This window comes from Elgaria multicarinata, chromosome 16 (assembly GCF_023053635.1).
Source record: "Elgaria multicarinata webbii isolate HBS135686 ecotype San Diego chromosome 16, rElgMul1.1.pri, whole genome shotgun sequence".
In the NCBI taxonomy this organism is placed as follows: domain Eukaryota; kingdom Metazoa; phylum Chordata; class Lepidosauria; order Squamata; family Anguidae; genus Elgaria; species Elgaria multicarinata.
In genome coordinates, this window is record NC_086186.1 from 31,439,046 (window position 1) to 31,458,364 (window position 19,319).

The 19,319-nt window shown below is 45.4% G+C and overlaps 1 protein-coding gene across 1 annotated transcript in view; it reads left to right on the plus strand.

Moving 5' to 3' along the window:
- Nucleotides 1-206: 206 nt before the first annotated feature.
- IQGAP1 (IQ motif containing GTPase activating protein 1) overlaps nt 207-19,319 on the plus strand; it is a 111,927-nt gene continuing 92,814 nt past the window's right edge. The window contains exons 1-2 of the mRNA XM_063142387.1: nt 207-306; nt 8,920-9,019. Of these exons, the coding sequence (XP_062998457.1) occupies nt 252-306; nt 8,920-9,019 (155 nt within the window). The 5' untranslated portion in view covers nt 207-251. The remainder of the gene's footprint in view (nt 307-8,919; nt 9,020-19,319) is intronic.

The window sequence follows — 19,319 nt, forward strand, 5'->3', positions numbered from 1 at the left end:
GCCGGGGAGACGAGCTCCTCCCAAAGCGCCCCTTCGAATAAGAGCAGCGGTTCCAGCAGACGCTCCCCAGCCAGGCCTGTCACTGCCGCGCCAGGAAGGAGAGCGGCCGCTCCCTTCTGCTTCGCCTCCTTTCCGCCCAACGGGCGGATCCCGCCCCTCTTCCGTCTTCTCTTCCTCCTTTGCAGACGGCGCAGCAGTCAAGCTCCCCGGCCATCTCAGGCTGAACGGAACCGCCGCCGCGACTCGCCCTCATGTCCGCCTCGGAGGAAACCGACGGGGCGGGCGTGGCCCGGCCCCACTACGGCTGTGAGTTGCTTGCTTGCTTGCTTGCTTGCGGGCAGGCGGGCGCAGAGGGGCGGAGGCCGGCCCTGGCTGGCCGGGCGCGTTCACCCCGCGCGCAGCCCCGGCGGTCTGCGGCTGCTGCTCTGCCTGCCCAAGGAGCGGTCCCCGGCGGCTCGGGCCCGCTTCAGCCGCCAGGATACAGTGGCCGCCCTTCCTTTCCGCGTTGCTTTGCCCGCTCTCGCGGGGCGGGGGGCGTCCGGTCGCTTTGTCCGAAGCGCCCAGTTGCGGAGGCAGCGGCTGCTGACAGCCGCGCGGTCGAGGCAGCCTGGCCGGGGCGTGCGCTCGCGTTGCTGCCGCCGCCGCCGCCGCCGCCAAGTCCAGGAGCCGTGTAGACATGACGATGTGGCAGTTCCCGCGCGGTGATGCGGCGGCCCGACGCTGCGCTGCTGCAGCGCTGGGACAGGCCCCTCCGCGCCTCCTTCCTAGCTCACACCCGGCATGGCTGACGGGAGGAGGGCGTGCTTCGTTTGCGTGGGGGCTGCGGCTCGCGCTCCGGCGGTCTTGCGTGCGCCTGCACGTCCCGCTTCAGGCCGCTCATCGGGGAAGAGGAGCGGGCGGTTTGCCCTTCGGGCGGGTTTTGCGGGGAAGCGGCGGGGGTGAGGAGCGCGCTCTCCCGCCCCGACAGCGCCCTTTCCTCGGGGGCGGCGTCCTGGTTGGCCCGGCCCAGCCGCCAGCGACGAGGGCCCTCCCCGTGTGGGCGAGCGAGTCCTCCCACCGGCCGCCGCCCTCTCTGCTCGGGGAGGGAAGGCACCGCGTGGAGCTCCCTCAGACGCCCTTGCGCACGCGATTGCAGCCTCAGGCCAGTCGAGGGCTAGTCAGGAGGACGATTGCTAGCTGCAGAATGGACCCTCCATGGTCAGTGCAGTCTACCGCTGGCTGGCTGGCTGGCTGGCTGGCTTCTTTTGCGCGCCTCCATGATGGGCTCGATGAAACCGTGCTGCTTTTCCGGCTGCTTGTAACTCGCTGCCCGCCCCCGCCCCCATCTGCCTTCCAGGCATCTATTTCCCGCCTTCCCTTTCACTGGCCATTCGCAAATCTCCATAAGGGAACGAGGGAACAATTTCAAAGAATGAAATGGCCATATCCTGAGGGGTGCTTTGCATGAGGGCTTGGTGCTGTAGTTCCAAACTGGAACCAGCCCCACTTTGACCATAGCCTTACCGTTGAAAGCCTCAAGTGTATCTCCCCCCTCCCTTGAGCAACATGGGGGAAATGTGTGCATTACACTGTTCCAAGGGGCTCAGAAAGGTGTGTGGTCGTCCCCACCCCCACTTTTATTCTCACAACAATCCTGTGAGGTTGGTTGGACTGAGAGTGACTGTCTTGAAAGCCTAGTGAGCTTCAAAGCTCCATAGGGATTGGAACTTGGATCTCCTCATCTGAGTCTAAACTGACACTTGGGAACCTTTCTAACCTGAGGGCTGCATTGAGGGAAAGCCTGCCAGGGTGATCAGTGGGTGGACCTAGCCCCACTGCTGGCATGCACTCCCTCACCTCCATGCTTGGCAGGACCTGACCCCACCCCCACAGTGAGCTGCTTTTGCCTTTCCTGTCAGGTGAGCAGCAGCAGCTCAGCTGTTTCTCAGTAGTGGCTCCAAACCAAATTGGCTCCCCTTTCTCTTGCGGTAGGGACGTGGACTGTCATCCAGACGAGACCTGAGAGCCCATCCCTCCTGTAACCACAATACTGCACTGGGTGTCTGTACTGGCATTGACAGGGCAAATTTAAAAATGTTTTTTAATTATTCGCCCCTCACATTTTTCATAACAAAAGAGCTTGGTTTTGTGGGGTGTGAGTGTTTGAGCCCTGCTATGCTAAAATCTTGTGTTTCTCTCTTGCTTTCTATGTGTAGTTCACTCAGTGAAAGAAAAAAAATGTATCAAAAGTTCTGTTTTCAGACAGAAAGGTTGTCACCTTTCCTATTTTTGTGCAAGCCCCAGGCTTATTTCTCAGCTGGCTGGGAGGGCCCTCAAGGACTGTACAGCTGTTGACCACAGGATCAGGCCTGGCCAGAAGGAATTCCCCAAATTGAGTCCCTTTGAATTAGAAGAATCATCGAATCATAGAATGGCAGAGTTGGATAATTGGTTGTAAAGGTTGTAAAAAGGTTGATTTACAACTACAACAGTTCCGTTCTACATTAGGATCTTCCCCAGCCCTCCCCAACCAGGTTCCCTCCAGATCATAGAATCATAGAATCATAGAGTAGCAGAGTTGGAAGGGGCCTACAAGGCCATCGAGTCCAACCCCCTGCTCAATGCAGGAATCCACCCTAAAGCATTCCTGACAGATGCTTGTCCAGCTGCCTCTCCCCAGTTTGAGAAGGTTCCATTGATAAGTACTCTTTGAGTCCGATTCTGTAGCCAACTGTGAATCCACCTAATAGTTGTTCCATCTAGCCCACTTTTAGCTAGTTTGTTAATCAGAATGTCATGTGTTACTTTGTCAAAAGCTTTGCTGAAGTCAAGATATATGACGTCCACAGCATTCCCACAGTCCACAAGGGAGGTTATCCTATCAAAAAATGAGATCAAATTAGTCTGACAGGATTTGTTCCTGACAAATCCATGTTGGCTTCTAGTAATCACTGCATTGATTTCAAGGTGTTTACAGATTGACTTCTTTATAATCTGCTCCAGAATTTTCCCAGGGATGGATGTCAGACTGACTGGTCTGTAGTTCCCAGGTTCCTCCTTTTTGAAGATTGGGACAACGTTAGCCCTCCTCCAGTCGTCCGGCACCTCACCCGTCTTCCATGATTTTGCAAAGATAATAGACAAAGGTTCTGAGAGTTCTTCTGCTAGCTCTTTCATTACTCTAGGATGCAGTTCATCGGGCCCTGGAGATTTAAACTCATTCAAGGAAATTAGGTGTTCTTTGACCATTTGTTTATTAATCTCAAACTGCAATCCTGCCCCCTCAACTTCTGCTTCACTTTTTCCAGGGGGGTCATAGACCTGCTTTTGGGAGAAGACCGAGGCAAAGTAGGAATTGAGCACTTCAGCCTTTTCTTTGTCATCTGTTATCAATTTGCCATCCTCATTAAGCAGTTGAACCACCATTTCTTTCCTCTGTCTTTTACTACTCACGTATCTGAAGAAAGCCTTTTTATTGCTTTTAGCATCCCTCGCTAATCTCAGCTCATTCACAGCTTTAGCCTTCCTGACGCCATTTCGGCACTTCTGCGCCACTTGTCTGTACTCTTCTTTTGTAGCCTGGCCCTCCTTCCACTTCCTATATGTATCCATTTTTGTTTTCAGGTCATCTCTAAGCTTTTTGTGGAGCCACATTGGTTTCCTCTGTTGTCTTCTATCTTTTCTCCTTGTTGGAATTGTTTGTAACTGTGCCTTTAAAATTTCATTTTTTAAATACTCCCACCCATCCTGCACTCCTTTTCTCATTAGGCTCCCTTGCCATGGGATCTTACTTATTATAGTTCTGAGTTTATTAAAATCAGCTTTTCCTAAAATCCAGAGTACTTGTATGGCTACACTCAACTTTTGTCTCCTTCATAATCAAGAATTCAAGTATGACGTGGTCACTTTTCCCCAGAGTTCCCGTAACTGCCACTTTATCCACTAAGTCATCCCTATTGGTCAATAACAAGTCTAGGATTGCCGATCCTCTAGTTCCTTCCACCACTTTCTGTAGGAGAAAGTTATCACCCACACATGTCAGGAATTTCTTGGAAGGGCCACTTTTGGCAATAATGGTCTCCCAACAGATATCAGGGTAATTGAAGTCCCCCATCACTACTACATCACACTTCCTTGAAACACTGGCAATTTGTTTCTCAAAAGTTTCGTCCTCGTCTTCTCCTTGATTGGGTGGTCGGTAGTAGACTCCGATTATCATGTTCTTTTTATTCCTTGCCCCATTTATTTTAATCCAGACGCTCTCGACAGGGCTCCCAGTCTGATCCGCCTGTATTTCCGTGCAGGGATAGGTATTTTTAACATATAGTGCAACTCCACCTCCCTTTCTATTTCTTCTGTTCTTTTTGAACAAGTTATATCCTTCAATTGCTATATTCCAGTCACGGGAGTCATCCCACCAAGTTTCAGTTATACCTATCAAGTCGTATTTGCCTTCATATAATAAGAGTTCAAGTTCATTCTGTTTGTTTCCCATGCTCTGGGCATTAGTATATAGACATCGAAGACCATGTGTTTTATAGTCTGGCTTTGTTCCTACATTGTTGCAGATACTATTTTGGGGCACTATTGGAGCTGTTCTCTGTACTGTGGTGCATTGGCCTTCATCCATTGTTGCCTTGAAGTTTACGTCTCCCACCCCCATAAGATTCAGTTTAAAGCCCTCCTGATATTTTGGTCTACATGGCCATTAGTCCCAGCCAGGTTAGAGATGATTAGATGCTATAGTCCAGAACATCTGGAGGACCCTGGGTTTAGGAAAGGGGATTTAATCTGCCTATCAAATACTGAATGGGAAACTCACAGCCTAAATCGCTTGCTCACTGCAGCTCATGTATCTTGTGCATGTCTGTTTAAAGACAACAAAGGGCCCAGAACTTTCTGGAAATAAGAAATAGAGTTGTTTATAATTTATTTTTGTTGATTTTTTTAATACATCCCATCTTTTGATTTGATGATCCTCAAGGTAGCCTACAGCAATACTACATAACCCAGCAGCCTTAGACCTCTAGTTCATGGGTGGGCAACTTTGGGAGTTCTGGGGGACGTTTTTTGGCCCCAAGGCCCCTCTGCACAAGGGAAAAAGATTATGGGTTTGCTGCCAAAATTAGGCAACAAGCTGTTACAGAGTGCTCTAAGGGCTAAATTTAGCTTGTTACCAAAAACAGGCTTGCAAAGAAGCTAAATTTGGCTCTTTCGGTGGTCCATATCCACTACAGATACATTTTTCTTTGGTTAAAAAAATGGCAGAGGTAGTAGAGGTAGGTGCATGTGACCTACATGCTGCCTGTTCCCCACCCTAGCTCTAGCTGATGGAGTGGGGCTGCAGTGTACTCCTTCGCTTCTGCAATCCCAGAGCAACTTTATTTTCATGAGATGACAAAGTGCAGTAGAGAGTAAGAAAGTATGGAGTACAGCTCTTCACTTTACTAGTCCTCCTGCCATGCCCTCTCAGCTGGTTTTCTGTTTTCCTTCGGGGGGGGGAGTTCTTAATGTGTTTTTATACTTAGAATCATAGAATAGCAGAGTTGGAAGGGGCCTACAAGGCCATCGAGTCCAACCCCCTGCTCAATGCAGGAATCCACCCTAAAGCATCCCTGACAGATGGTTGTCCAGCTGCCTCTTGAAGGCCTCTAGTGTGGGAGAGCCCACAACCTCCCTAGGTAACTGATTCCACCGTCGCACTGCTCTAACAGTCAGGAAGTTTTTCCTGATGTTCAGCTGGAATCTGGCTTCCTTTAACTTGAGCCCGTTATTCTGTGTCCTGCACTATGGGAGGATCGAGAAGAGATCCTGGCCCTCCTCTGTGTGACAACCTTTTAAGTATTGGAAGAGTGCTATCATGTCTCCCCTCAATCTTCACTTCTCCAGGCTAAACATGCCCAGTTCTTTCAGTCTCTCTTCATAGGGCTTTGTTTCTAGACCGCTGATCATCCTGGTTGCCCTCTTCTGAACACGCTCCAGCTTGTCTGCATCCTTCTTGAATTGTGGAGCCCCGAACTGGACACAATACTCTAGATGAGGCCTAACCAGGGCCGAATAGAGAGGAACCAGTACCTCACGTGATTTGGAAGCTATACTTCTATTAACACAGTCCAAAATAGCATTTGCCTTTCTTGCAGCCATATCACACTGTTGGCTCATATTCAGCTTGCGATCTACAACAATTCCAAGATCCTTCTCGTTTGTAGTATTGCTGAGCCAAGTGTCCCCCATCTTGTAACTGTGCATTTGGTTTCTATTCCCTAAATGTAGAACTTGGCATTTATCCCTATTAAATTTCATTCTGTTGTTTTCAGCACAGCACTCCAGCCTATCAAGATCACTTTGAAGTTTGTTTCTGTCTTCCAGGGTATTAGCTGTGCCACCCAATTTTGTGTCATCTGCAAATTTGATCAGCGTTCCCTGCACCTCCTCGTCCAAATCATTAATAAAAATGTTGAAGAGCACTGGGCCCAGGACTGAGCCCTGTGGCACCCCACTCGTTGCTTCTCCCCAGTTTGAGAAGGTTCCATTAATAAGTACTCTTTGAGTCCGATTCCGTAGCCAACTGTAAATCCACGTAATAGTTGTTCCATCTAGCCCACTTTTAGCTAGTTTGTTAATCAGAATGTCATGTGTTACTTTGTCAAAAGCTTTGCTGAAGTCAAGATATATGACGTCCACAGCATTCCCACAGTCCACAAGGGAGGTTATCCTATCAAAAAATGAGATCAAATTAGTCTGACAGGATTTGTTCCTGACAAATCCATGTTGGCTTCTAGTAATCACTGCATTGATTTCAAGGTGTTTACAGATTGACTTCTTTATAATCTGCTCCAGAATTTTCCCAGGGATGGATGTCAGACTGACTGGTCTGTAGTTCCCAGGTTCCTCCTTTTTGCCCTTTTTGAAGATAGGGACAACGTTAGCCCTCCTCCAGTCGTCCGGCACCTCACTCGTCTTCCATGATTTTGCAAAGATAATAGACAAAGGTTCTGAGAGTTCTTCTGCTAGCTCCTTCATTACTCTAGGATGCAGTTCATCGGGCTTCTCCAAGCCTTGGGGTTTATTTTATTAATTTACAATATTTATATATCTCTTCATATCTAAAATAGATTCCAGAGCAGTGGACATAGGAATAAAACAGTAGAACAACAACAACAACACACACACACACAACAGAAAATTAAAACTGATCAGTTTAAAAGGCAGTACCAATAAAAATGGTGGCTAGACAGCTGAGGAATGCTTCCTTGAAAAGAGTTCCCCCAAGCCTGCTAATAACTCTGTCTTGTGTTTGGCTAGTGTTGTTTTACCTACATAAACAATGGTACTCTTGCTTGAATATTGGAAGCAGAGGGAATTTGTAGTCTGAGCGAATTGCAGAACTCATGTAGAAAACCTAAAAATCTGCAGCCTTTCTTAGGTGAGCACCATGTATGGCTTCCTCATGACCTCACATCTTCAAGAGCCAGCAGCTGGATCCCAGTGCTTATTGTGACTAGTCCATCCCTCCCTCCCAGGATTCAGGCCCTTGTGCTTGATCCCAAAGGGATATTTTTCTCCTGGTCTTTTATTTACATGCCTTTGACAGAGCAATCCTATATTCCATTTACATGGGGGCGTGTGTGTGTGTGTGTGTGTGTGTGTGTGTGTGTGTGTATTCCATTCCCACGCTGGTGGAACAGCTGCCATGTCGTATATCTTGGGTGGGAAAGGTCAGGTCTGAGCCTGCTGAAATCCAGCCTTTCAGCGGACCCCAATCCAGGCCTCCTGGGTTCCTCAGATGAGGCAGCCCCTTTCTTAAACCACAAATTGTTTGGCAGTTTCCTGGCTTTGTACAGTTCCCCCCCCCCCCATTTTAAAAGATTGAAATGTGTCTCCTTACTGGCAGGAAGAGGGTTAAACTACAATCATTTGGTTCTTTTCATATTTCCCCTGCTCCCCATAGAGCTTTTTTGAGGTTGAATTTTGCCCTCATGAAGAGGTTCCCCACACTTGGTACATGTGTTTAGCCTGAGAGGAGGAAATATACAGTAGAACATCCCTGCAAACATTACCAAGAATTGTGTTGCTGACTATGTCAATATGCTGCCAACTGATTGAGCCCATGAACTCGCAACAACAGGGAGTGCCCTTCATACACAACCCTGCACCATCACTGCTCAAATGATGCCACAGCACTCTCAGTCCATCAGACCCAGTGGCACAGCTAGCCGTGACCCTGCTGCTGCCTGTCCCAAAGGAAGCAGCCTTATAAATGGAGGGAGAAGCCACTGGTGTCACTTGCAAGCACTGTTTTGGAGCACGGAGGGAGGGAAGGAAGGAGAGAGCGCGTGAGTGACCTCTTCCCATCCCACATGGCTCCCTGGGCAAGAGGCCTGGAGTGATTCCATACATTCCATCCATGCCGGAACAAGAGTTCTTGTGCATGGTGGATCCTTAATATGATCAGAGTGTAGGGCAGTCTTCCCCAACTTTGTGCCCTCCAGATGTTTTGGATATCAATTCCCATCAGCCACATCCAGCATGGTGAAGGTCAGGAATCCTGGGAGTTGTAGTCTAAAACATCTAGAGGGCACCAGCTCTGGGAAGATTGTGCTACAGTGTTCCATGTTCTTCATGCATTGTGCATTTGGCTTACAAGGTCGGGTGTGAGGACCAAGTCAAGGTGAGCCACCCAACAAGCTGCTCCTGCTGCTGTTGGACACCCTTCCTCTGCCCTGCTTCCTTTTTGCCCTGGTTCTGGCTAGACCAGAGTGGATGCCTGAGCTTACCTGTCTTAAGGGCCTATGAAGAATATCCTCCAGCTCCCATCATCTCCCACAAAGACCAGGTAGCAGCAGCAGCGACATTTGTTGAACTGTTTGCTTCAGTTTCCTTTCTGAGCTTGGTGTGTCATGGTTTCCCTGGGATGACCCTCTTCCTGTCTTGTTGTAGCTGTCCTGGATAACGAGAGGATGACAGCAGAAGAGATGGATGAGCGGAGACATCAGAATGTGGCCTATGAATATCTCTGTCACTTGGAAGAAGCCAAGAGGTAGGAGGTGCACAAGGGCCTCAGTGGCAAACTCACATCATGATTGTTTTTGAAATGCTGCAGGAACCCATCATGGACCAAGATGCATTTCTCACTAGAAAAAGTGTCTGCTACTGCTGCAGACCATAGAATCATAGAGTTGGAAGGGGTCTACAAGGCCATTGAGTGCAACCCCCTGCTCAATGCAGGAATCAATGTACATGGGGTTCCCTGGTAGTCACCCTTCCAGAAACTGACCTGGCCTAGACCCACTTAGCTTCATCAAGGTTGCAGCAACCAGTTATGTTGTTTCATTGTCTGTCACCATCTGTAAGATTATGCTACTTTCCACTTGCAGTTCTCAATTCATTGTTTCACGGTCTTTTACTCTCTTGTCTAAAATTTAGCATTCAGCCTCTTTCCCCCCATAGAGACTGTATTTTCATAGAATTTAATGCTGCTTTTGAAATAACTATTAATTAAGCACAAATCTTCCACACCAGAGATAGCCTTCAAAGTAAATCAGGTTTGTGTAATATTCCCAGGCTGTGTTTGGACAACACATTAGTCAGTGATGGGTTAATGGTCAATTCCATGGTTGATTATTGAGGGGTACTCCCGACACAGCATGATTATAATCAACTGTGGTATAGATTAAGGCCAGAAGTGAGTTGACTAGAAGTCAATGTGTGTTTGACGCATTCCCTGCCCTCTCTCCCTCCCCTCAGTCCTTCCGCTGGTATCCCATGAGCCATTGCAAGTTTTGCTGGCTGCAGCACAGTGGCAGCCCCCGCTTTGGTTGCTCTTGCCAAGGGACTGTAGTCGCCGAAAATAACGAACTGTGTGCAATGAAATAGTCAATGGTGCCTGATACACGACACGATAACCAACGGTTGTTCAAATCGTCAATTCTGCCGAGCATTGGTTATTTGCATTGGTTATTTTGACCAAATAACCAACCGGGGTGTGAAAAAGTCCCACCAGATAGCACAATAGTCAACTATCGTGTTGTCCGAATCCAATGTCAGAGTGTCAGAAGCGTTTTCATTGGGGAGTGGGATATATCAGAGCAGCAACCTGTTTGGGTTTGTTTATGGGTTACTTTTATTATCTGAAGTGAGCTACAGAGCTGAGGCAGTAAAGAGGGTTTTTGTGCTTTGCCTTTTACAGTTTTATTCCTTATAAAACTAATACAAATGCCCTGTGTTCACTGTACCAATAGATTGGTATGAAGAATCGCCTTGATATTACGAACTGACCAAATTTAGAAAAGCCACATGAGAAATGGCTTACAGTGTTTTAAAAATTGTGATAGAAAAGTTAAAATACTTTAAAGTTACTTTTAGAGACCAGTTGCTTGAATAAAATTTGTCATATTTTTATTTTATTAACAAACCCCAAGGTTCACATTGATATAATTAAATTCCAGGGTTAAAGAATGAAGACTCCTACCAATTCACTTACGCATTAAAAACATAAGGTCTTCATTTTATGAGACTTTGACTGAGTTTGAACGACACAATAATCAACTGTTGATTAAATAGTCAACCATTGAGTATTGTGTTGTCTGTCAGGGAAAAAACACACCATAATCAACACAAATAATCCATGGTGCGCAGAGTTGACTGTCTGCACAACTGTTGATTATTGTGTTGTCTGTTGCTATTTCATATATCTACAGAGTCATGGGGCGCTATAGGCATGTGAAATAACCCTGTCCCAGGGAGTATGTGGGGAGCCGCTGATCGTGCTGTCCCTTGGTGGAGTGCTGCCTTCGGCATCTCCCCATGTGCTTCCTGGGAGGTGCACAATGCTGTCCCTGGTTGGGGGGCTGCCGATCACAGTGTCCCATGTGTTCCCAGGGAGTGCAGCACTTTGCAGCAAACAAAGTTGAGACGCAGGAAGACGCTCTTGGCAGAAGGATATCCCTCATGGTTTGACATTACATGTCAAGCTGCGGGAGACATCCCTCCCCCCTCCCCCACCCCCGCTATCCATCTGGATATCAGCTCGAGGAGATGGAAGGAGCTCCTTCCATCCCCTTGAGCTGATATCCAAATGGATCATGGGGCGGGAAGGGACGAAGGGTGTCTCCTGCAGCCTGGCATGTAATGTCAAACCGTGAGGGATATCCTTCTGCCAAGAGCGTCCTCCTGTGTCCCACCTTCATTTGCTGCAATGTGCTGGGGACAGGTGTTGCTAGGATCTCTGGCCACTCTCATAATATCTAAAATATTATTGATCAATAAAACCATTCAACATCAATTTCAGTTGGCTTATGGCAGCTGCACAAAAACCGGCCACTTTTAGAGTAACTTGAGGATCTTGATCTGACAAGAGATGTTTTAGGTAGTATTCATCTTATCTACCAGGGGTCGTTGTAAGATAGGGATTATAAATGTTTGGCACAAATACTGTTTCCATTTCACCCGTCTTGCAGGGGCATAGCTGTTCTTGATAGGTTGTTCTTCCAAACCTTCCATCCAGTAGAGCTGAAAGCAGAACATTGAACCTGGCCAGACTGAAAGGTTTCCTTAGTTAAGGAACATTCATATTTGCCAGATATTTTGCATCTGCAAATGTCATTCCATTGTCTCTAAATTCACGGTACATTGAGGCCAGACTCAAATGATTTTGCAATTCCATATCCCGAATATGCTGCTGAATTGTTATTTTAGCTTTTTCGTAACCCAGACCAACTAGGGCATTTCTCAGTTTCTCATATAGCGTGGATTTCCATTTTGAAGCCAATTGCTGTGTGGCTGGTTGTTTTTTTTACTGTATTTCCACATCTGTGCAGATACTCTCTTGCTCTGTTTTGTGATAGGAACATAGGAAGCTGCCTTATAATGAGTCAGACCACTGGTCTATCTAGCCAAGCATTGTAGACACTGGTCTTAGCTAGTCCTACCTGTTAGCACGCGACAGAGGAGGGAAGATCTCGCGATGTGTTTATCGCGAGATTCCTCCTCTGTTTACACGTGACGCGTGATGACCTCAGAAGGAGAGGCGTTGCGCCTGCTTTTTTTTAATTATTAAAGGGCCAGCAGCGCATGAACGCTCGTGTGCAAAAGGTAAGTAATTTTTTAATTTAAATTATTTTCCCCGCTCCCCCAACCCTACCCCCAATGGGCGCAGCTCCCAGATCCTCGCAAGGAATCGCAAGGAGCCGGGCCAACTTGCGGCGCCCGGCCACAGAAACACCCGAGACTGCAGAAAAACCGGGGCTAAAGGGGAGGGCGAGATCCCGGGGTAAGGGAAGGATCATCCCTCCCTGATCCTGGGATCCCCTATGTGTCATGTGGACGCACAGGCACGATCCTGGGGATCACCCCGGGATTTTGCCCCATCTAGCTATGGCCACTGACAGCAGTGGCTCTCCAGGGTTTCAGGCAGGAGTCATTCCCAGCCCTACCTGGAGATGCTGCTGGGCATCAAATCTGGGACCTTCTACATGCAAAGCAGGGGCTACCACTGAGCTATGGCCCTGAGTGATGCCAAGGCATGTTCTGCGAATCATTGGCACTGCATGTGAACCCTGGGCCTCCTTACCTTACTGAGAGATGAGTGAGCTGTGAGTTTTACTCTAGAGTAAGAACTCAGGGTCCCAATCAGGACTCTGTGCGGAGCTTCAGGGGAGGTTTACTTAGCCTCTTGTTTTCTGAAATCCCCCCTTCTGGTGGGTACGAAAAAGGGGGGAAGTCTCCCTTGGCACCATTGGGGGGGATTTTGGGAAGCAAGTGGCTGGATAAACCTTCCCAAACGTTAGGGTGACCATATGTAAAGGAGGACAGGGCTCCTGTATCTTTAACAGTTGCATAGAAAATGGAATTTCAGCAGGTGTCATTTGTGTATATGGAGAACCTGGTGAAATTCCCTCTTCATCACAACAGTTAAAGTGCAGGAGCTATACTAGAGTGACCAGATTTAAAAGAGGGCAGGGCACCTGCAGTTTTAACTGTTGTGATGAAGAGGAAATTTCACCAGGTTCTCCATATATACAAATGAGACCTGCTGAAATTCCCTTTTCAATACAACTGTTAAAGATGCAGGAGCCCTCTCCTCCTTTTCATATGGTCACCCTAGTTTAGCAGCAGCAAAAGGAGGCTATTTTAAAGAAAATATCCCCTTTTTTCCTACTGCCACACCACCAATTTTGGTGGCAAACTACACATTTCTTCTTTTAAAGGGAGGCCTCTCTTCCACCACTGCAACGCCACTGAATTTGGGGGGCAGGGACAGGGATGCACCCCTGACCTTGCTCTAGGACAGTGGTTCCCAAACTTTTTCAGGTAACCGCCCCCTTGATTCCACAAACTCATGCCCAGTGCCCCCTACCCTACCCTATAAAAATCATTATTCAGAATAGCGGATTTCAATGTCCCACTAAGGAAGATAATAACAATAAAATTAAAAAAAAGTAACAAATTCATAATCAACAGGTTCCCTCCCCAATCTCGTGCATGCCTACTCAGAAGTAAGTCTCACGGAGTCCAATGGGGTCAGGGAGGGAGGGGTTAATGACGGCGGCAAGCCCCGCACCAAGGAGCGCCCGGCGGGGCCAAAGTGCTGCTGCAAGAGAACGCATGTGCTTAAAAAGCAGGTCGATCACAGCAGTATCGTAACTTAATTTTTTTTTAAAAAAACCTCCATGTTTTGCAAACCTCTGCTAGGAGGAGGCACTCTGAGGAGGGCCTTAGATGATGAGGGTAGTATATTTGGGTAGGGTCATGCCGGGAGAGGTGCTCCATCAGCCCAAGTTGTCCGGAGCCGTGCTGCCAACAAGACCCTCTTCAATCCACACATGTATTAATAATGTATTAATGTTTAAGAAGAGTCCTTTTAACAGTGAATTGGAATGTTTCAAAAGCACCAAAATGCAAATAAAGAGACATACCCTGCTTGGTGTGCCCCGCCACACCAGCTGCAAACAGAGGCTTTAGCTCTCTTTTCCCTCCCTCCCTTGGCAAGCCTGGGGCGGGTGCTTCCCATTTAAAGGGGGCGCGCTCCTCTGGGTCCTGCTGGTCTGGGCGCCCGGGCTGAGCAGTGGCGGCGGCAGCCGGGCAGAGGAGCTGAGGTGAGGAGCTGAGAATGAAAAAGGGGTCATGCTGCAGTGTTGCATTGGGTGCTTCCCTTTAAATGGGAAGCACCCACTGCAGGCTTGCTGAGGGAGGGAGAGAAAAGAGAGCGAACAGCTCTGTTTTGCAGCCAGCGTGGCGGAGCAAACCAAGCAGGGTATGACTCTTCATTAACATTTTGGTGCTTTTGAAACATTTCAATTCACCGTTAAAAGGGCTCTTCTTAAACGGTATTAATACATGTGTGGATTCTTCCCTATATGGCTTGGGACCAAATTACCTTCTCCCATAAAAATGTACCTGGGTTTTAAGACCTTCTGAAGATGCGCGTCTTGGAAAAGACCACCTCGAGCGTCCCCCTGCCGCCCCTTTGCCTCTTATGGAAAGAAGGAACAAATTTGGATTGTAAATTATTTTCTTTCTGATTTATGAATAAAATGTTTAATTATGAATAAAATGTTTTTATCGTATGTTGCTACCTGTCCTTAATGCCCCAAGATGATTTGTAAAAACTGTAACTGAAGACTCCTATGTAAGATTACATACAGTATACAATTTTTGTGAACCGCCCAGGGAGCTCCGGCTATTGGGCAGTATAGAAATGTTAATAATAATAATAATAATAATAATAATAATAATAATAATAATATACCTGATTATTACAATTCCTGTACACTGAGAACAAGTAGTATAGTACAGTTCTTAAATGCTAGGGATTCTTGATTCTGTATAGTTAAACAACTTGTACCTCTATTTGTCACAAAATTAAAAATGTTCATAAGCAAATTCAATTAGTAAGTATGTGATTCTTGTCTGAATAAACAACAGTTTAAAATTTAATAGACTAAACATGGTAATTTTATGAGCAAACTAAGTGGTACATAATATATTTTATGTTCGTAAGCTAACAAAATAAGTTTAGAACTGTAAAGAATACTAAAAAAAAGTTTATTGAATATTTTCTGTTTCCCTCAAAAAACTGTTCTTGTCTACAGCTTCAAAAGTTCTGTAAATTTTACCATTCAGAGTTCGCTTTGTCCATCTTTTGTTTCTCTAAGATTTCCAAAAGCAGCCCATCGTCAAACAGGTGTATGTTGCTTTGGAGTAGTAGTGGCACCGTGGGCGGAGTCCTCAAGGCTCATGGGGGTGGGAGTTCAGGTAGTTTCAAGAACAACAATATTATTGTTATCCTGGTATGATCTTTCTGCTGTGTTTTTGTTTAATGTTTCTTGCTGGTGGTAGTTGCTGATCTCCTTTGTTGAATTCTGGGTGGGTAGGCAATCATTTTCCTGCAGTGGTGGGTCATTTCCCTCAGCACAAATAATTTTGTTTTAAAAATCCATTCCCATTGAAGTCCAATTAAATCATTTAAAAATCTTTCCATGGGGTTATGACTAAATAAATAGGGGTTGGGGAGATGCATTTAAGTCTGTGGTCTAATCTACACCAAGCAGGATATTGTACTAAGTGTAGGAGGAATTTTCTGGTGGTCTTTTAAGAGATACTGAACACAGGCACAGGTTCCTGCAGTATTTTGAATGAAATCTTTATTGCTAAAAGTGATAAGCCTTCACAATTTAACATAGTTAGAAAAATAAAATACAAGTAAAAAGATGAGCTTTATGTAAATGGAATAAAAATAGATAATTTAAAATTAAATTAAAAAGATAAACAAAAATACAAGAATATAAAAATACAAAATCGCATTTACTTTGTAACAGTACTCTTTAAATTCCCCGCTGTAGTAGGTGTAAAGAAGGTCTGGAGATAGACATCCAGAATGATTGACTTCACTCAGATTCACAAGCACAATGAGACTGTTATAACTTTAAAAACATTTACTAAAACAATTTAAGAAAGTTAAAGTCAAACAGACACACAAGCCTCCATTCAGCAAAGCAAATTAAAAGAACATACTTACAAGTCTGGCAGATTTGGAGAACAAGACAAACACAAACAAAGACAGGCAAGCACAGACTCTGTGAAAGAGCTCTTCTCCACAGAGGGACTCCCATCTCTCCCAGGCAAGACCAAACTTTGCCTGAGGGACAGGGAAGACATCTTATCCCTCTGTGCTCAGCCTTAAATGCCCAATTTGACATCATCAATTCCTATTGACATCTTCTAAACTCCTAAACCCATTGGACCTCCTCATAATCTAGACCATCCTCTCCTGAAAACCTCCTCCCCCTTTCTCAATTAGTTGTTTATGACAACAAAAGGTCAAGTTCCTTGTTCTTGTGGTTGTCTGGCTCTTATTTTTCAACCAATTTCTAACCACAACCTCACCTGTCCTTCACCCTGGACCCAAAACTTCTTTCTCTATGCTATAACCCCAATCTTACACATATCTAGTAAAATTTCAAATGAAGAAATAAATATGAAAGTGGTATAAAAGACAGGAGCCACACCAAGGAGGATATAGTACTATGAAAGCGGTATGTCAATGGGCCCCAACAGTGCACCACCATAAAGCAGTAGTGTGGCTCCTGCTTTTTATATCCTGCTTTTTATATACTGCTTTCATACCACTTTCATGCTATATCCTGCTATATCCTGCTTGGTGTAGATTAGGCCTTTGCTGCCATGGCATGTAAAAATGTATTTGGGCTTGGTGTGTGTTGGGGGTGGAAGAGATTTGCAAATTAATACGTTCTTACCTGTGTGTGTGTGTTTATTCGTGTTTGGTGTGAGTGGATTCTATCCTTAATACAAGTCCTTTTCAATTTATGGTGCCGCAACTTATGATGAATCATAGAACAGTAGAGCTGGAAGGGGCCTATAAGGCCATTGAGTCCAACGCCATGCTCAGTGCAGTCTTCTTCTTCTTCTTCTTCTTCTTCTTCTTCTTCTTCTCTTCCTCCTCCTCCTCCTCCTCCTCCTTCTGATAGAATGCACATTGGTGTAATTTGCTTGTGTGTGCCAGGTGCTTTTAAATGATGAGATATATACAGCAATCCTATAAAAGTTTACTCACAAATAAGCCTCAATGAATTCAATGGCATTTACTCCCATGTAAGCTTGTGTATGTGTGTGAGAATTGGGGTTTTCCCCTCTCCCTTGCTTTCAGTGTTGGAAAAGCCAGCTCTGCTAGAAATTTTATTAGATCTGTTCCTTTTTTTAAAAAAAATATTATTTTAATATGGTTTTTTGATTTTTCTATTCTAATTGCTGTTCACCACTCTAAAATCTTGGCTGTGGAACAGTATACAAATATTGTAAATAAATAAAGCAATTTATAATTTATCTGTGTTGTCACTCTAGATACATTTGTTGGTGGGGGGTGTTGGCAGGTTGAACTGTATAAGTTTGGGCCTAGAATTCACTTTATTTTCCTATATAATGCATCTGAGTCACATGGTGAACGTATGATTTTAAACATCCTTTCTTTCCCTTTGGTGGTAAAAATTAATATATATTCCTGGCCAAATTCCTCCTGTTTAATGTTTGCTGTCCAAAACAAACCTATGATTATATAACTCAAACTCTCTCACTTGCAGTTATTGACTGATAATTGCTTGCTGCCTTAGGCCGTAGCTAGACCTAAGGTTTATCCCAGGATCATCCCGGGTTCATCCCTGCCTGAGCACTGGATGCCCTGTGTGGCACTTAGATGAACAGGTTTGACCCCAGGATAATCCTGGGATAAACCTTGGATCTAGCTACAGCCTTAGTTTGCCTTTTTGTGAAATGGGTTTTCTGGTTTCCCATCTCCCTTTAATTTAAATCTTGGAGCAATGGGCTTGTCTAAAAATGCCTTTCTCTGTGTTGTGACATACTGTGAATAAATGAGGTGTGTGTGTTTTTTAAAGCCACCACCTAAAAATATATATATGCCCCTGACCTTTGTTTGATTTTGGCATGCCTGTTTTTTGTCCTCCATATTCCAAGGTGACAATCAGAACTTAAAAGTAAATAACTGAAATCTAATTTTTATTGTATAATCTTACAAGGTTGTATAATCTTAGAAAGGGGCATGGCTGTGGGGAAGTGTGTCCGTGACGATCATGAAGGGATCCTGCACTTTTGAATTGGCCACTAGGCTACTGCTAGTGGAGGAGGCTTTGTGAACTCTGGCAGGAGCATTTACAATGCAAGTGCTGCGAATGGTTTTTGCTTGGAGGTGTTCAGGGTAGTGAGGAGGAAGCTGTACTCTGCCTTCTGTTAAACATGCAGTGAAGACTTCGGCACCTCCACCATCCATGGGTTGGCTAACCAGGACCCTTGTGGCTTCAGGAGAAGGTTGCCCTTCTTGCTCAGGGCCAGGCGGGCTCTGGGGGCTTCTCCTCTCCTTGCAAGGCGTGGGCTTAGTGCCATGCTGGAACTTTGACTGGTCTCAAGAGCTTGTCATTGTTGCTTCCTAATATGACCCAAGAATGAGATGAGGAAGTGACTCGCTCTTTCTTTCTTTCTTTCTTTCTTTCTTTCTTTCTTTCTTTCTTTCCAATGTGCACAGCCTGCAGCCTTGTGAGAGGTTCTGTGTTGCTACCAATTGCAAAGGAGAAATTACTTCCCACTGAGAAAACAGGGCCTGGCTCTAGTTCTCCATTCATGGTCACTCTCAAATTGGTTGGTTTGGTAATTTTGAAATAAGGTACCCTATAGGTTCTCTTTAAATAGGATACAGGAAAGTGTCTTAAAGTGTTTTATACATTGATAGTATTTGGATTCCTTTAAATTGCATAGATAAATAAAGAGATCTAATCAAAATACTGGAGAAATTGTGGGGAACTTGGCCTGTACTACCATATATGAAAACATCTTTATTCCAGGAAGCCTTTCCTTAATATGCAAAATATGCAAATACAAGTCTCTGTATTTGCTTCTTTTAAAATTTGTTTTAAGTGTTTTATTCTGTTTTTATTTTCATTTTATCTTGTGCACCGTTCCGAAATTTTTCAATGGGGAGCGGTATATAAATATTCTAAATAAATAAATAATATATGGTAGTCCTGTAAAGTGCTTCAAGAAAGTTTTTCATGAACCTGGTATGGTGTTGTATAAACCTGGAGAGCCTGATGCAACGATGGCCCTGCATAATGTTTGTGAAGTTGAAGGAAGTGACTCCATACAGGGAGGTTGTTGAGTGTTTCATATTGGCAGGCAGACATCTGAGCGTACTGGAAACAACAGTGGATGCCGAATGTCAGCCAAATAGAAGTTGGTCGTTGGTTTCTGGTCTTCTCTAGCATTATACGAGTTCTTGTGCATTCCTCTCCCTGCTATACCTTATTCTCTCTTTT